This window comes from Molothrus aeneus, chromosome 20 (assembly GCF_037042795.1).
Source record: "Molothrus aeneus isolate 106 chromosome 20, BPBGC_Maene_1.0, whole genome shotgun sequence".
Lineage (NCBI taxonomy): Eukaryota > Metazoa > Chordata > Aves > Passeriformes > Icteridae > Molothrus > Molothrus aeneus.
In genome coordinates this window covers 820,019-836,295 of record NC_089665.1, presented here as the reverse complement: position 1 = coordinate 836,295, position 16,277 = coordinate 820,019, and the positions used below count along the sequence as shown (strand labels likewise).

General features: G+C 51.5%; 1 protein-coding gene across 2 annotated transcripts in view; it reads right to left on the bottom strand.

Moving 5' to 3' along the window:
• The window catches only part of TYW1B (tRNA-yW synthesizing protein 1 homolog B), a 99,596-nt gene that overhangs the window by 42,020 nt on the left and 41,299 nt on the right, over positions 1–16,277 (bottom strand). For both annotated transcript variants that reach the window (XM_066563333.1, XM_066563334.1), the window contains 3 exons: positions 14,338–14,447; positions 8,312–8,489; positions 3,855–3,990 (listed from right to left, as the gene is read on the bottom strand). In XM_066563333.1, coding sequence (XP_066419430.1) covers positions 3,855–3,990; positions 8,312–8,489; positions 14,338–14,447 — 424 coding nt within the window. The remainder of the gene's footprint in view (positions 1–3,854; positions 3,991–8,311; positions 8,490–14,337; positions 14,448–16,277) is intronic.

Below are 16,277 nucleotides of genomic sequence, written 5' to 3'. Positions count from 1 at the left end.
CAGCCTGGCCCAGCCTGGGGTTCTGTGAAGGCAAAAAGCCCCTCAGAGCTGCTGCCAAGGGATGTGAACCATGAACAGGACATGTGCCGCTCTGTCCATCACCATCTTCTACCCAGCTGTTTTCCCAGTGTTTGGGCAGAAACCCATAAGAACTTCCCCATTCCAGTTCTCAGCAGGAGATTTCCATTTGTCCCAGCCAATGCCCCTATTGCTTGGGAAAACACTTGGTGATTTATGGCCAACAACCAGGACAAAGTCCCAAAGTTCCTCAGCCTGTAGAACTTGGTCCAGTCACCCTGAGGGAAACAGAGCCCAAATCAAACACCAGAGGATCCCAAATCTGACTGGGGGGGTGATGAGAGCTCACAAACCATGGGTTGTTTTCTTGCTCAGCACAGCTGGTTAAAGGTATTTGTGGAAAAAAGCTTCAACTTGATACTAAAACCTCTAGGGATGGACAATCTCCCCCTTCCCTCCTGAGCTGGACCCTCATCATTGGTTTGCAACCCATTCCTCACTGGATATGGATCAGGAAGCAGCAATGGCTGGAAGAAACATCTTTCAGCAGAGATTTCTCATCCTGATGATGAGACAAGGACTCACATCCTCAGTGCCTGCTCCAAGCACTTGTCTATCAAGCCAAGTCAGCTCTCAATCACTCTCACAAACTCAAGGCTGTCAGAGGGCAAGGCTCCAAAACTCAAATGTGGTGTTTGGAAGGGTACAGCCTAAATTGCACATGCTCTTGTCTTTCCTTTCCCTGTCCATTTAATTTCAGGGGTAGAGGAATCAGGACAAGAAACAAAGGAGCCTTTGGGAGTCCACCTGCTGTTTAACATAAACTCCTCTCTCAAAAAGTGCTTCTCAGCACAGAAAATGTAACATGAAGATCATTTCAATGAGAGCAGCTCTAGAAAGGATCAAACTTGCTCCAAGTAGCACTGGACAAAGGGGGGGTTCATGTTGTTTGCTGCAGAGAGAAATAGCACAAAAGCTTTTTATCTTTTCTTCCTGGGCTTCCTTTGAAAATGGATGTAGCAACTAATCCCCAACATGTTGGATGAGGCTTGTCAGATCATCCTGGGAACAATTTGTTATTAAATTCACCCTTTTACTGAGGCTCAAGAACTTTGTGCAGGAGTTCAGTTAAAAGCATGAAATCCATTATCAGCATAACTGGGCCAAGGCCAGGCTGGATGGGGCCTGGAGCAGCATGGGCTGCTGGAAGGGGTTAAAATGAGGTGAGTTTAAGGTCCCTTCCAACCCAAACCACTCCAGGATTCTGAGTTCTATAACACCTCACTGGGGCCCATCTTTGCCTAGGCCCTCCCATATTAACAAGACCTGGGCTTTGGCTGGAGGAAAGAGAACAGCCAAGACAAACATCCTCTCTCCTTTCTCACTTAAAACTATGTCCTTCCCTCTTCCTTTCCCTCCCATTTCTCAGTCTGGATTACCAAAGCAGAGGATTATTTTGCCACCACCCACCCCTACAGCCCCAGGCAGGGAGCAGGACCAGCACCTCCCAAACCCCACAAGGGTGATCATAGCAGGTACAACTCATGTTCCTATAAACTCCCTTGCCCACTTTTATTTTTCAGTGTGCCCATGACTGCTCAGCAGTGACTCAGATGAGCTGCAGTGCCAGCTCCTCTCCACCTGGGAAGGAAGGGTTGAATCAGCCTGGAAGGGTTGTCAGGCACTGGGAAAAACAGATTTGTATTTGTTTCCAGATAAATTAACATCACCTCCCCAGCACAGTGCAGCAGCATTCCACACCCAGCCTGGAGAAGGGCCTGTATGTCCCAGGAATTCACAGGTGCTTTGGCTGCCACCACCTCCCACAGTCACAGTCCCACAGAACAGCTCCTGCAGGGCAGCTGGGAGGGGAACAGAGAGCTGCTGCTGCCCAGGAGCACCTGGAGGTTTAGGGTACCAGAATCCTGAGTTTGACCAGTGCAGGGCTTGTCCCCTGTGCTGCCACTGCTGGGGCACCTCCAACCCAGAGCCAGCCCTGGGCTCCTCAGGACAGTGCAGACCCTGAGGGGCTGGAGCTTGTCCAGGGAAGGGAATGGAGCCCCAGGAGCAGCTGAGGGAGCTGGGCAGGGGCTCAGCCTGGAGCAAAGGAGGCTCAGGGGGGCCCTTGTGGCTCTGCTCCCAGGGAACAGGGGACAAAGAGAAATGGCCTCAAATGTACCAGGGGAGATTTAGGCTGGATATTAGGGAAAATTTCCCCATGGAAAGGGTGCTCAGGCACTGGAAGGGGCGGCTCAGGGAGGGTTGGAGTGCCCACCCCTGGAGGTGTCCAAGGAAGGGCTGAGCATGGCACTCAGTGCTCCAGCTTGGACTGGATGGGCTGGGAGGGCTTTTCCAACCTCACTGATTCTGGGATTAAGTGAAAACCAACAAACAGCAGCTTCCTCAAGAGTTCCTGCTGTCCCCACATGTGATGCTGCCTCGTGCAGCTGAGCAGGGCTGGCAGAGCAGGGTTTCAACTGGAACAACCATTAATTGGCTCTTGTGTTATCAGTGTTTCAAGGACCCTTCAAAGTGCAGTTGCTTGGAGGAGAAAATGCACCTGCTAGTGGAGCTGCTTTCTCCTCTCCTCTTCACCTTGACCAGGGTATTTTTAGCTGTATGGACAGACTTGCCAATACTTTCACCTTCAATTGTTTGCAAGGAAACTTCTCCCAGTAATGAACACTCAGGGTCAAGAGAGGCAGCAGGAAAGAAATGATGAGCAAAAGCAACTTCCCAAAAGGCTTTTTCAGTATTTTAGCTTCACTTTTTCCCACAGATTTCTCTGCTCACAGAGAATTTGTTTGCACTTGACTTCAATGCCCTCAGTGTTTGGCCTGAGGTTTTGCACAGGAGAGCTGCACCTCCACACACAAAGCACCTGACCATGCTGCCCATGTGCCTTTGCAGCAGAAAGTGCCACTCAATTCCTCTGAGTCTCACACATCCACTAATCTAAGCTCCTTTGGCAGAGAACGCTCCAACACCACCATCTGAGAAGGCTGGAAAGCTCATTATTCCTACAAAACCTCATTATTCCAAAGCAGCAGTCTCTCCTGGCTGTTCATCCCAGCAGGTAACGTGTCAATGGCTGCCAGATCAGTAAACACAGCCCTGGCTCCCACCAGAGCCCAGGAGCAGGAACAAGAGAGGCAGACATGGCACTGTTCTTATCCCCTCATGTGCTGCTGGGCCCAGGAGTGCTTCACTAATGACTCCAGAGCTCCCCTGTCACACAGAGCCTGAGCTGACACCACCCCAGGGCCCAGGCACTGTGAGTCCAACACACACAGGGCAAAGCCCCCCCTGCTGCTGTGCTCAGATCCCCTGGGCTGGGTCAACCTTCCAGAAAAAAGAGATTTCTGTGGGACAGCAGGGTGACAGAGCTACCAAACTCCAGCACACACATTTTAATGTCCCTCATGTGCTGCCATTTCAAGGGAGCCTCTGAGAACCAGAGCAAAGGAACACAGGGGATTTACAACTCTCCTGCTTTTAGTGTAAGCCCTTTGTTAGGAAATCTATTATTTGATAATCTCTTCATCCCTCACAGCACCTTTTAGTCACAGCATTTACTGCCCCATTTGACACACACATTCTGCTCTGGAAAACCACTCAAATCTGCTGCACTTCACACACCTGAACACCCCAACCATGGAAATATACTCTCAACACACCCAGAACCCACTCCATGGTCCATCTTAGAGCCTCTCAAGTCTTCTCCTTCTGCAGAAAGTAGAAGCAGGTAAGGTGAGAAGGAAGAAAAAGAGGTGGTGAGTCAGCAGAGTATAGAAGGAAGGAAAAAGCCATTTAAAAATCCATTCTTAAGTGGGTACCTTTTCAGCTAAGGCCTTTAGGCTGTCTAGAAACCTCTGCCAGAAGTCCTTGAAGAGGGGTCTGTCAATCCTCTTCAGGCTCTCCTTGGTGCTGGCATCCACACTGACGTAGAGCTGGGTCACGGGCTCCAGCCTCCTGCAAAGGGAAAAGGGAATTGCTGCTTTCCAAACCTGCAGCTTCAGTTTGTGCTCTCCTACAAAAACAGGAACTGGGCAGTGTTTCCAGGGAAGGTTCATCTCTGCCAAGTGACCACCATCAGCAGCAAGGTGTTATAACCGCAGCAAACAGCCCCAAGGCTGAGAACTCTCACACAGCCCTTGGCTGACAATGTCTTTGTCATTTCCTCCCTGCACCAGGACAGATTTCACTCCAGTGGGGCTGAAACACATTGGGAAAGGCTTCCCAAAGGAAGAGGTTCAGGTGAGGCACAGAGAGGTTCTGCAACCCACAAAGCTGTGCCCTTTCTGCACGATCTATCTGGCCCATGGGAAAACAATCCATTCAACAGAAATGGACATCAGGAGGAATTTCCCCAAGGAAAGGGTGCTCAGGCACTGCCAGGGGCTGCCCAGGGAGGTTTGGAGTCCCCACCCCTGGAGGTGCCCAAGGAAGGCCTGGACATGGCACTCAGTGCTCTGGGCAGGGATTGGGTACAGCTGGAACTCAATGATCCTGGAAGGATTTTCCAACCTCAGGGATCTGTGACTCTAAATTCAGCCCTAATTCAGCCAGTTCCTACTGCTGGACGTGCTGAACTGCCCTGACCTGCAGCAGGATCATCAGTGACATTTTTGAAGGGATAGCAAAGCTGTTTAGAAAATAAAACCACACACAAACCACAGCCATGTTCTCCTTCCACAGAAATCCTGGAGCAGAGCCTTTCTGGCCACAAGTGCTGGGATCCCAGCACTGGGAACTCATGCAGGGACTAAACCTCCTTTGCTGTGGGAAGAGCCTGGGTGGAGGCTGATCCCCTCCATAAATGCCAAGGAATAAGGGAGGAGCAGCAACACCACAGCCCTTCAGCAAAAGGATCAAAGGGATTAAGAAGAGCCTAGAAAGGAGCTCCCTCAGAATCCCAGGATCACTGAGGTTGGAAAAGCCCTTCAATGTCACCAAGCCCAGCCTGTGCCTAATGCCCACCTTGTCACCAGCCCAAGGCACTGAGTGCCACCTCCAGGGGTGGGGACACACCTCAGGATGGGGACAGAGCCTTTCCCCCGGCAGAAGTGACAAAGGCAGTGAGTGTAACACACCCACCCCTCGTGGCTGCAGCATCAACAACCTCGTCCCAGTGTACACAGAGCTCCCAGCACCTGGGGGCAGCATTTTGGGAGTGCTTTGTGTGAAGTCTGCAATGAGCAGGCACCAGTCCCACCTTCATTTGGTTCTCTAGAGAAGATGAGGAGAAATCAGAAGCCATTGTTCAGGTGCCAAACAGTGCCACCTAAAAATACACTGTCACCCAAAGGTGACAGGGACAAGAACTGGCCAGAATGACACTGACCAGAGCTCTTTGTGTCCAGAAAAATCCACTCAACCAGCCATTGGAACACATTCTCTGTGTGTGTATTTGGACAGCAAAACAAAATAATCCAGAACAAACTGAACGTTTCGGGTTAAAATCTCAGTTTTTGTAAACAAGTTTATCTGGACTGGCAATCCAAAGCCACAGAGTCCAAAATGACCAAATGTTCTGGGCCTAAGTGAAGTGCTCAGTTTCCAGGAATACTGAGCCAAACTCTTTCTTTACTCAGTGCTGTCTTTGCTGAATTAAAAGGGACCCTAGTGAAGATGGAGCAGGTGCTTTACAAAAGAGGGGCTGAGAAAAATCATCTCTTCTCAAACCTAGGGACAGGCAGGAGCCAGACTCACAGTCAGCATGGGGGAAATGAAGGAATTAGAAGTGATCCAAGGAAGGGATTTCAGCCCCATCAGGAATGGCCCACAGGGCTCTGCATGGCTGGGATCCAAGCCCAGGTGAGCTGGGCACATTTTGCCAAGGGGGAACAAGGAGAGAGGGCAGCCACAGGTGCAGTGAGAACCAGGACACAGACTGGTGTTCCTGGGACAGCTCCAGTGCAGAACAACAGCAAATCCAGCTGTGTGGCACCAGGATGGATTTGCTAGCTCAGACACCTGAGGTGAAATCCAGGAGACCAAATCCATGGCATTTACACAGGGATGTGGGCAGGAATCCTGAGCTGAAATCTTCAGCTGAGCTGTGTCATCAAATAAATCCACCTCAGGCCTCCAGCCCTGAGGTGGCTTCAACAGGCAGGCAGGACAGAGCCCACAAGGACCAAGAACAGCAACATCAAAAATGAGCATTTGCTGGTGAGCATTAATAACCATCTGCTCATTATTGGCATTATTATTGATCATAAAGGCAAACACACACGAGGGGTATTCACAGCCATGGGTCAGAGACAGGAGCCAAATACAGGAGCTCACCTGGTGTAAAACCTCCCTCAGTTTATTGTGAGCCTGTGGCAGGTGGAGCTGCAGCCCAAGGAGAGGAGGAGGAGGAGGAGAGGAAGGCACAGGGGGCACCCACTGGAGCCCCTGTCCTGAACCCAGCAATGCCCCAGGCCACACTGCCCTCTTCCAGAAGGGGTTGGGAGGGACCTTAAAACTCATCCTGCCATGGCAGGGACACCTTCCACTGTCCCAGGCTGCTCCAAGCCCTGTCCAGCCTGGCCTTGGGCACTGCCAGGGATGCAGGGGCAGCCCCAGCTGCTCTGGGCACCCTGTGCCAGGGCCTGCCCACCCTCCCAGGGAACAATTCCTAATTCCCAGTATCCCATCCAGCCCTGCCCTCTGGCACTGGGAGCCATTCCCTGGGTCCTGTCCCTCCATCCCTTGTCCCCAGTCCCTCTCCAGCTCTCCTGGAGTCCCTTCAGGTCCTGGAAGGCCACAATTCAGTCACTCCAAAGCTTCTCCAGTCCAGGTGAGCATTCCCAGCCGTGCCAGCCTTTCCTCCCAGCAGAGCTGCTCCATCCCTCTGCCCATCCTGGAGCCTCCTCTGGGCTCCTCCAGCAGCTCCAGCTCCTGCCTGTGCTGGGCCCAGGGCTGGTTTTCAGCTGCAATGGAGCTGAGTGAGCACAAGTGGATTGCCCAGAGCCTGTGCCAGGGTGGCTGCTGGAGCTGTGGGAAGCAAGGGAAGCACATTCCTGTGTCCTGTCCCTCCATCCCTTGTCCCCAGTCCCTCTCAGCTCTCTTGCACCAGAGGTCACCCTGCCTATTGCAGGATGAACTTTTTGACTACAGTTCCTCTGCTGACAGCACAGAAGTGAGCTGGGTGCCAACTTCAGTTCCCATATTAAGCAAATCATCTGCTTTGATGAGCCAAAGATCAGTTGCAATTTTTAAGACAGCAAGACTAGCATTTTATCCCCTTCTTTTTTTGTTTCTTTTTAAAAAGATTCAGCAGATCCGAAAAGTGCAGCTTCAAAATAGAGTGTGTGCTCTCTTTTTAAACTGCTATATTTAGGAAAGAGCAATTTCTATCTACCAGGCACATAATACATGACTTAAAGTAACTTGATTACACAATTATTCAATCATTTGGAATGCCTTTGTAGTGTATAATTACTCACTCCCAAACTGCCTGCACTCCCCCCTCAGTGCCAGAGTCAGACCACGAGGAGTGCAAGGGAAGCTGTCCCAGGAGCACAGAGGAGGAGCTGGCATGAGCTGGGTGACACACCAAGGCCACCCTGCCCACAGCTCCAGGGCTGGATTTGCTGCTGTTCTCAGCTGCTGGGGTTCTGAGCAGCCCCAGCCTCCGTGGAGCTGCATTTCCCCACGTGCTGCACTTTCTACGCTTTGGTAACAACAGCCTGGATGCTCCAAAGCATCAGAAAAAGGGATTCTTTTCCTTTGGAAAGACTCTGAAAGAGTTCATTGAAGTGTTTGGAAGATTTCATTCAAGTCCCCCTGAGGGAGGTAAAGCAGATCCCACTTTGCTGATGGACATGTGCTTGTCACCCCTCCTGATCCTGCTGGGGATGCTGGGCTGGGCAGAGCTGTGGGTTGAGCCTTTACAGCTGCTGCTCTGGGGTCAGAACAAAGATCAGCCCCAAAAGGCAATCTCTGACCTCAGTGCCCTGCTCTGGCTGGCAGAAGGACAGAAATTATTCCTGCCCCAGGCACAAACCACAGCTCACTCACTGCTCCCCTCCTGCCACACCTTCACAGGTGTCACACTCCAGCCTCTCCACTTCCAGCAGCAATCACAGTTTGTTTAGGAGGTACAGAAAAAATCAAACTGAGAGGGAGGAAGGGCTGAGAAGGAGCATGGAGAGACTGAGGTTAAAATCAGATGCTGAGGGGGATTTTCATTGCCAGTGCTTGTGCAGAGCTGACTCTGAGGGGCACAGAATGGCATGAGGACACAGGTCAGCACTCCAGTGTTTGAGGAGGAAGCTCAGGAGGAATTTCCTGCAGCTCTTACCTGATCTCCTCGGGGAACTGGGCGTTGGTGACCAGGAAGGTGGAGATGCCCTGCTGGTGCAGGAGCCTCACCAGGTGGTTGATCTGGGGGTACATGATGGGCTCCCCCACCAGGGACAGGGCACAGTGCTTCACTGCCAGAGCTTCCTCCAGCCGAGCTGCCTTCACTCCTGACACACCTGCAGAGGGGACAACACTGAAATGAACAGTGCATGGGGCCCTGAGCAACCTGCTCTGGGGGAACCATGGAAACCCATGGCAGGGGCTGGAACAAGATGATTTTTAAGGTCCCTTCCAGCCCAAACCCTTCTGTGGTTCTGTAACAAATCCCCCTCCCAAACATCTGTATCCAAAACACACCCTGGCACAGGAGGGCTGAGAAGAGCAGCCGGAGCCCTCCCAAAGCACAGGGGACACCAGACCAGAGCCAGGGAGCAGCTCTGCAGCAGCCAGAGAGCAGCAGCACCCAGAGCCTGGGCTGGGAGTGCCCTGGGCACTGCTGAGAGCAATGTGCTGGTAACACCTGAGCCAAGATTAAACACTTGAGCCAAGCTCTCCACTGCTGAGGCCTCGGGATGCTGCTGAGAGCTGAGACACAAACACACAGGGCAGCTCAATGCCACTGCAAGCAGGTGTGTTAAGAAAGCAGCCCAGGCCATGGCTGTGCTGCTGCTGGTCCCTGTGGGCCTCCAGGAAGGGCAGTTGAGCACAGCTCCCCAAACACAGCAAGGGACTGAACCCTGACTGCAACCACAGAACGTGCAGCTCCACAGAGGATGTGATCAAAAGAAAACCCAGCACATGGCATGGTCCTGAACAGCCAGAGACCTTTCAGAAGGAAAACAAACACAAGGAGCTCAAATGTAGCATCCATGTGAAAACACCACCTGAGTCCCACTCCTGATGCCCACGGGAGGCAGGGGGAGCTGGATGCTCCTCCAGCCCACCCACACCTGACCAGGTGCTCAGGACCCCGGATGAAATCAGCTGCCTCCAAACAAGCTTTTGTTCCCAATCTGTCACTTCACATTTCCCTGGCGTGCCTTGATGTACTCAAATCCTATCTGAGGCTTTAGATTGGGGGCTGGTCTGTTTTAAAGATAAAAAACAAAGCCTGGAGTGTGAATCCAGGTCCTCAGCTCCCTTCTCGTTGCCTTGACGCTGCAGAACAGAAAATTACAGTTCTGCTGCAAAGCCCAGATAAAAGAGGTGTTTGTGGATATTGCTCCAGCCTCACGTAGCAAAGCTGGTTTGGAATCAGAGCAGGGCTCAGTGCATTTTCAGGCAGCCAGGCTCAGTCCTGAGGAAGTGACAGGACTAATGGTTATTCCATAGAAACCTGACAGCACTAAATGAGAGCTTTATTGGAGAAGAAAGCAGCGTCTCCAGCACATGCTGAGATTAAAGGACTAAGTTTCATATTCTTAAAACTACTGTAAGTCAGTTTTGGAATTAATTAATTTCTCTCTCTCAGCATTTTTCATCTGGACTCTCATAATTAGCCTGCCAGCTTTATAAGCAGAAGAACAAAATCCCAACATCCCCTAAAGTTTGAGCGGAACTTTCCCAAAACAGTTTACACCAAACCTGGTACATCACCCAGAGCAGGGAGTGGCTTTGTACACAACCATTTGAGCACACAAATCACCAGCCAGGCAGGGATAAACTGCCAGGATTGGTGGATTCCAGGAGGGCAGGGACTCTCCTGAATCCCTATGGCTCTGCTCCTGCCATCAGCCCCCAGCAGAGCACATCTCTCTGGAAAAGCTGATTCCAGCTGCTCCACTAACTTGGGAAAAGACAGCACCCCCTGGCACAGCACCCTGGGGAGGCTGGGGGCTGACTCTGGTACCCCTGAAAGGACCTGAGCAGCACCACAAGAGCCTGGGGGCCAGGGGGATGAGAGACCTGCTCTATCCATGCTGATCCATGGGTACTCTGAGGATTTCCTGGGACAGGTCATGCATTTCTCTCTGGCTTTTCCCTTTATTATCAGACTCCCACTCTCCCATTCCTGAGTTATGTTCCCATCCTGTGTGTGCCCTTTGCAAGGGCACAGAGATTTACAAGTCACTCCCCAGAAAAATGTATCCATCAAATAAACTTTGCAGCCTCACTCCATATCAGTGAGGTGTCTCTCCATCATTTAATCCAAGAGAGGATTATGGGACTTTAATGGCTGTGCTCTCCAAACCCAGCACAAACTGTGGCAACACTAAAGCAGAAGTGATTTATCATCAGCCACAGGCACCCAGAGTATGAGGGCTGTCCTGTAGGGTATCCTAAAGGATAAAAGGACACAAGAATTCTGGTCCTTCAAAGGAAATCCCATTTTTACTGCAATGGCTTATATGAATAAACACCAGATGAGCACACCAGTTTCTCTGGCCCATGGAATGGGTGTGTGGATGGATCTGCCTGTAAAGCCTCCAAAACCGGAAAGAGCAGCCCCAATTAATTCAAAAGGCTCAGGGAGATACCGGAGCCACACCCCCAGACACTCCAGCCCTGAGGACTCCCTGGCTAAGAGCTCTGATTCCCCAGAAGCCCAAACAGCCCAGTCTATGCCAGGGGCCAGGGTCCAACACCTCAGCCCTGCTGGGACACCTCTGGAGTCCCTGTGGGTGCCCAGCTGCAGGATCAGATACATTAATGCTGGGAAATGGAGATGGAATCCAACCATTCCCCCAGCACTGCAAGGTCACCATTAACCCCTATCCCCAAATGCCACATTTCACACAGTTTATAAACCCCTCCAGGGATGGGGACTCCACCTCCCTGGCAGCTGTGTCAGGGCTGGACAACCCTTCCAGGAAGGAATTTCCCCAGTATTTTCCCTGCCCTCCCCTGGCCCAGCCTGAGGCCGTTCCCTCTGCTCCTGTCCCTGTTCCCTGGAGCACAGCCCGACCCCCCCGGCTGTCCCCTCCTGGCAGGAGCTGTGCAGAGCCACAAGGGCCCCCCTGAGCCTCCTTTGCTCCAGGCTGAGCCCCTGCTCAGCTCCCTCAGCTGCTCCTGGGGCTCCATTCCCTTCCCTGGACACCTCCACCCCTTGCTGTCTGTCTTGGAGGTGCCCCAGCAGTGCCAGCACAGGGGACAGAGCCCAGCCCCCCCTCCTCCCCTCCCCACAGCAGCCTGAGCCAGCTCACTGCTCCAGCAGGTGCTTCCTGTGCTTTTGCTGGGGTTTTTCTCAAATACCACTCCCAATAAAGGGCCCTGGTGTCTGTGCAGAGCTGCTGGGCTGGCTGGAGGAGCCAGGCCCGTTCCTCCAGCCCGGCACTGCACACAGGGATTCTGATCCTGCCAGAGCTGAACCTTTGCCTGTCCCCAGCTCAGTTCACTCACTCTGCTCCTCCTCAATTTGGCTCTTGCTGCTTCCACCCTAACAACACTTCTTCACACACCTGAGGGAAGAATGATGTAAAATTCACTACATGGAACAGGAGCTCCTGGGCTTCTCTTTCTGATTTTTCTTCTCCTTAATAAACCTTTGACTCACAGCAGCTAGGACAGGAATGTTGCCATCTAGCAATAGAAAATTAAACCAGCTTTTCTTTTCCCACTTAACAGCACAGTTCTAGTCCAGAGCTTTTCTGTTTTCTCCTTTCACAGTTCCAGGTCAAGGGTAACTGTGCTCTGATGCACAGGCACATTTTGAATAATATTTATGAATTTGTTTAACAGAAAATAGGCTCCAAAAAGAGAGAACTGGGATGTCCTGACAGGCCCCCTGACACTTCAGCAGTATTTCAGATGCTGAAAAGTCTATCCATAATCATCCCCTCTCCTCAACCCCTTTTGGGAAGACAGCAGGGTCAGGGAATGAGAAGGTTATTCCTCAGTGCAGGGTGATAATGGCTCTTCTCCAGAGGCCTGAAAGCCTCCAGGGCTGGAGGGCCCCCACCTCTCCAGACCCCACCCTGGCTGAACAAGCTCATTTTGATGTGTAACTTCACCCTCCCAAACAGAAACCAAGTCTGTTGTCCCTTGTTCTGGGGACAGGGACAACAGACAGGTGGGACTCCAGCATGGACAGATCTGATCTCCTTCAGAACCTCCCAGTGCTCAGAGGCACAGAATAACTGAGGCTGGGAACACCTCCAGCATCAGAGTCCAAGCATTCCCCAGCTTGGACCCCAAGGCCACCACTAAACCGTGTCCCCAAGTGCCACATCCACATGAATTTTGAACATTTCCAGTGATGGGGACTCCACCCCTGCCCTGCCCAGCCTGTGACAGGGCCTGGCCTCCCATTCAGTGAAGGAATTTCTCCAGAATCCCCCCTGAGGCTCCCCTGGCCCAGCCTGAGGCCGTTCCCTCTGCTCCTGTCCCTGTTCCCTGGGAGCACAGCCCGACCCCCCCGGCTGTCCCCTCCTGGCAGGAGCTGTGCAGAGCCACAAGGGCCCCCCTGAGCCTCCTTTGCTCCAGGCTGAGCCCCTTCCCAGCTCCCTCAGCTGCTCCTGGGGCTCCAGACCCTTCCCTGCACCCACTGGCTCAACCCTGGTGTTTCTCCAGGTGTCCCTGGGGTAAAGCCCTGCCCTGAGTGTGCCTCTCACCCCCCCAGATTTCCCTGCAGAGCTGCTGAGGGTGTTTCAGCACCACCATCCCCTGCCCCAGGGGATGTTTGACACAGTGCCAAAGAAAGCCCAGGCTCAGGAGTGAGGCTTCATTGAGCTGCTGCTCCAAAGCAGCCACGTGAGGAGAATGAAGCCCATGGGGCCCTAACCTGAGCTATTTTTCCACCCATTATCCAACTGCAGAGATGGAGGCAGAGCAGCTCTGCTCTGCTGACAGAAGGGCTTTGTGCCTGTCACATCCTGGATCCATTGGAATCTCTTTGAGCACAGCCAACCTAAACAATCAAGTTCCCAAAATGACAGCCAAGGCCAGGGCCCATCCTGCAGGTTTTATGGCTGTTCCACTCCATTTGTGCAGCTCAAGGCAGCTGGGGAGAGCAGACCCTGGAGCTGTCCTGCCAAGCTGGCCAGCCCTGCCAGCACACACAGCTGACCTTGGCACAGATCATCACATTTGGGAAACAAAACCCCCAGCCCTCTCTACAGTTACAGATACAGAATATCAAACTTCCAGGGAATTTCTGTGGGAAGCAAGCTGCAGTGCTTCCCAGAGGTGCTGTGGAACTGCAGCTTCAGTCTCAACCACAGGTACTGAATCATTCCTGAAAATCAAAATCCCCTGCTTGCTGCTGTTTCATTATTCATGAGACAAACACAACCCAGGAGTTGCAGGTAACACAGAGCTGGGTGTCAGGGCTGGCAGTGTATTTCCTGTCAGGTAAGAGGCTGATTGCTTTTGCTTCCTCCTCCAGAGGAGCCAGGATCCCCCATCATCCAGGCTGGCTTTAACCACTGTGGAAGGCTCTGTGCACACCAAGGGAAAGGATTTGACAACTACCAGGATGCAGCAGAGGCAACTCCACTCTGCTCCCTCCAGGCAGCAGCACATATCCAGTGGCTGAGCCTCACTTCAGAAGACATTCAATGAGCCACAGCAGCTTCTTCTCCCCCATCCTCCTGACACCCTGAAGTTCAGGCCTCCTTCCCAGAGGAGCAGAACGTTCTCCTGTGAATGGTGTTCACAGGGGTCTGAGGGTGAGGGAAGAGATGAGGATCTGACTCCATGTTTCAGAAGGCTGATTTATTATTTTATGATATATATTATATTAAAACTATACTAAAAGAATAAAAGAAAGGATTTCATCAGAAGGCTGGCTAAGAATAGAAAAGGAGTGGAATGATAACAAAGGTTTGTGACTCAGACAGACTCCAATCCAGCTGACTGTGATTGGCCATTAATTAGAAACAACCACATGAGACCAATCCCAGATGCACCTGTTGCATTCCACAGCAGCAGATAACCATTGGTTACATTTTGTTCCTGAGGCTTCTCAGGAGAAAAAATCCAAAAGAAAGGATTTTTCATAGAATGTGTCTGTGACACTCACCTGTGTGAAGATGTCACTGCTGGTTATCCCCTAAGAGCCCAGGGGTGGGACAGAGGAGGAGTTACCTTTGAACTGCCTGATCATGTTCTGGTGCTTCTCGAGGGCCTCCTGCAGGATCTGCTCGGGCTGGTCCATCCTCCAGCGCCACTCGGTGCCCACGGGGTTCGTGTGGTGTCTGAGGGAAGAGGGGACAGTCACCCACTGCCACCTGCAACCCACCTGGAGAACTCACCTGCCACCTGGGGACTTTGGCATCAATATTCAAAGCAGCAAAAGATGCTCAGCAACTCCTGCTGCTGCCCCAACCTCTGGATGTCACTTCTGAACACCTCTCTTACACCCCTCTCCTTCCAGGCTCTGGTCTTCCAGAGGGGGGAATGGGCCTTGTGGATAATATCACACTTTATACAGATATTTTGAAGCACAGGTGAAAGGTTTCTAAGCCAAAATAATGTCTGCAAAAACCTCTGTAAAGAAAGGGAAACTGGTTCTGCTTCCTGTTCTGTCCACAGCTGCACCAAGCTCTGGAGAAAGGTGGTCCCAGGCCATTTTTAGTTCATTTCAAAGGCACCAAGCACCACCCTGAGGATAGGATTTGTTTCTACCCCGGTCTTTGTGTGGTGCTCTGGTACCAGGACAGATGAGGGCAGGCTCTTCCAAACCCTCTGAAGAGAGCAGGAAGCCTGCCCTTACCAGGGATGCATTCCTGGGGGATCTGGGCCATCTCCCAGATTTTAATCCCCCAGACTCAAGCAGATTGCAGGGGAAAAATCCCAGATCTTCCATCTGAGGAACTGCTGGGTCACACTGGGGTGGGAAGCCAACCTTGCCTGGAAAGGATCACTGTCCCCATATTTTGTTTTCTTGGAAATCAGCAAAAGCCAACCCAGGTAAATCGACCCAATCACCTGGAAGACCCATGGAGTTCCTCCTCATTTCTTTCTTTATTAGCATGAGAGGCTCACCCAGGCCTTAAATATCATCTTAAGGAAGACAATGAAATTCTGTGTTTTCACCTCCTTGTTCTCTCTCCATCATTTCCTGCTTCATCCCAAAATATGCTCCAAAAGCCCCCTCAGTTTTTCCCCTTGCAGCCCACAGAGCTCATTAAGAGCAGCAAATTGTGCCTTCACAATTTGCTGCTGGATTTAACTCAGCTCTGGACAGGAAAACAAGGCCCACCAAAATACACTCCTGACACTGTTCTGCAGCCAGGTGACCTCTGCTTCCTTCACCCCCTCCACTATCCCTGGATGCTGGATTATGCCTTGTTCTAACCCAGAGATGGGGCAGCTGAGAGGTGTTTTAAAAACTTTTATTCCATTTTCAGTCTCATGTGAAGGGTGAGACAATACAGATGTTATAATTCACACCACCACAATCAGAAGCCAACTATTTCCTAATTACAATACACTGTAAGCATTTCTTGGCCTATCAGCTTTTGCCACACCATGGTGTAGAGGCCTTAAAGCCAATCATCTAAAATCACCCCTTGTGGGTCCCCCTACAATGCATCTTTCATAGCTCTATTTCTCTATTTCTCCAAGGTATCCAAAGTCTTATTTGCAAGGCCATCTTTTGAAATTTGTTTCTTGTTCCATTTCTCTCTCAACAATGTCTGTCCTATTCCACAGCATTTCTAAGTCAGCATTTCTTATCTCAAAGTTTACATACAAATGCACACTGTGTGAGCCTTCCATCAAGCTTTGAGAATTCTTTGCAAATCCATTTCCCACATTTCTTCCTCGAATGGAAAAAAATTCTTGGATGGCCTTGTTCACCATTTGTTGTGTACAGTAAAGCAGATAAGGCACTATTACTAACATTGTCACTAGAACAATTAATGCATATAAACTGTCCAGCCCTGGGGACACCTGGGAGGTTCCAGCTGCATTCAGCCTTCCAGCTCCAGGGCATCAGGACAGGACTCCCAGCCTTTAACTGCGGGAGAAGGACCAGGGGAGCACCTTCTCAGGATGAGGGGGCTGCTCCAGTCCTCACTGGA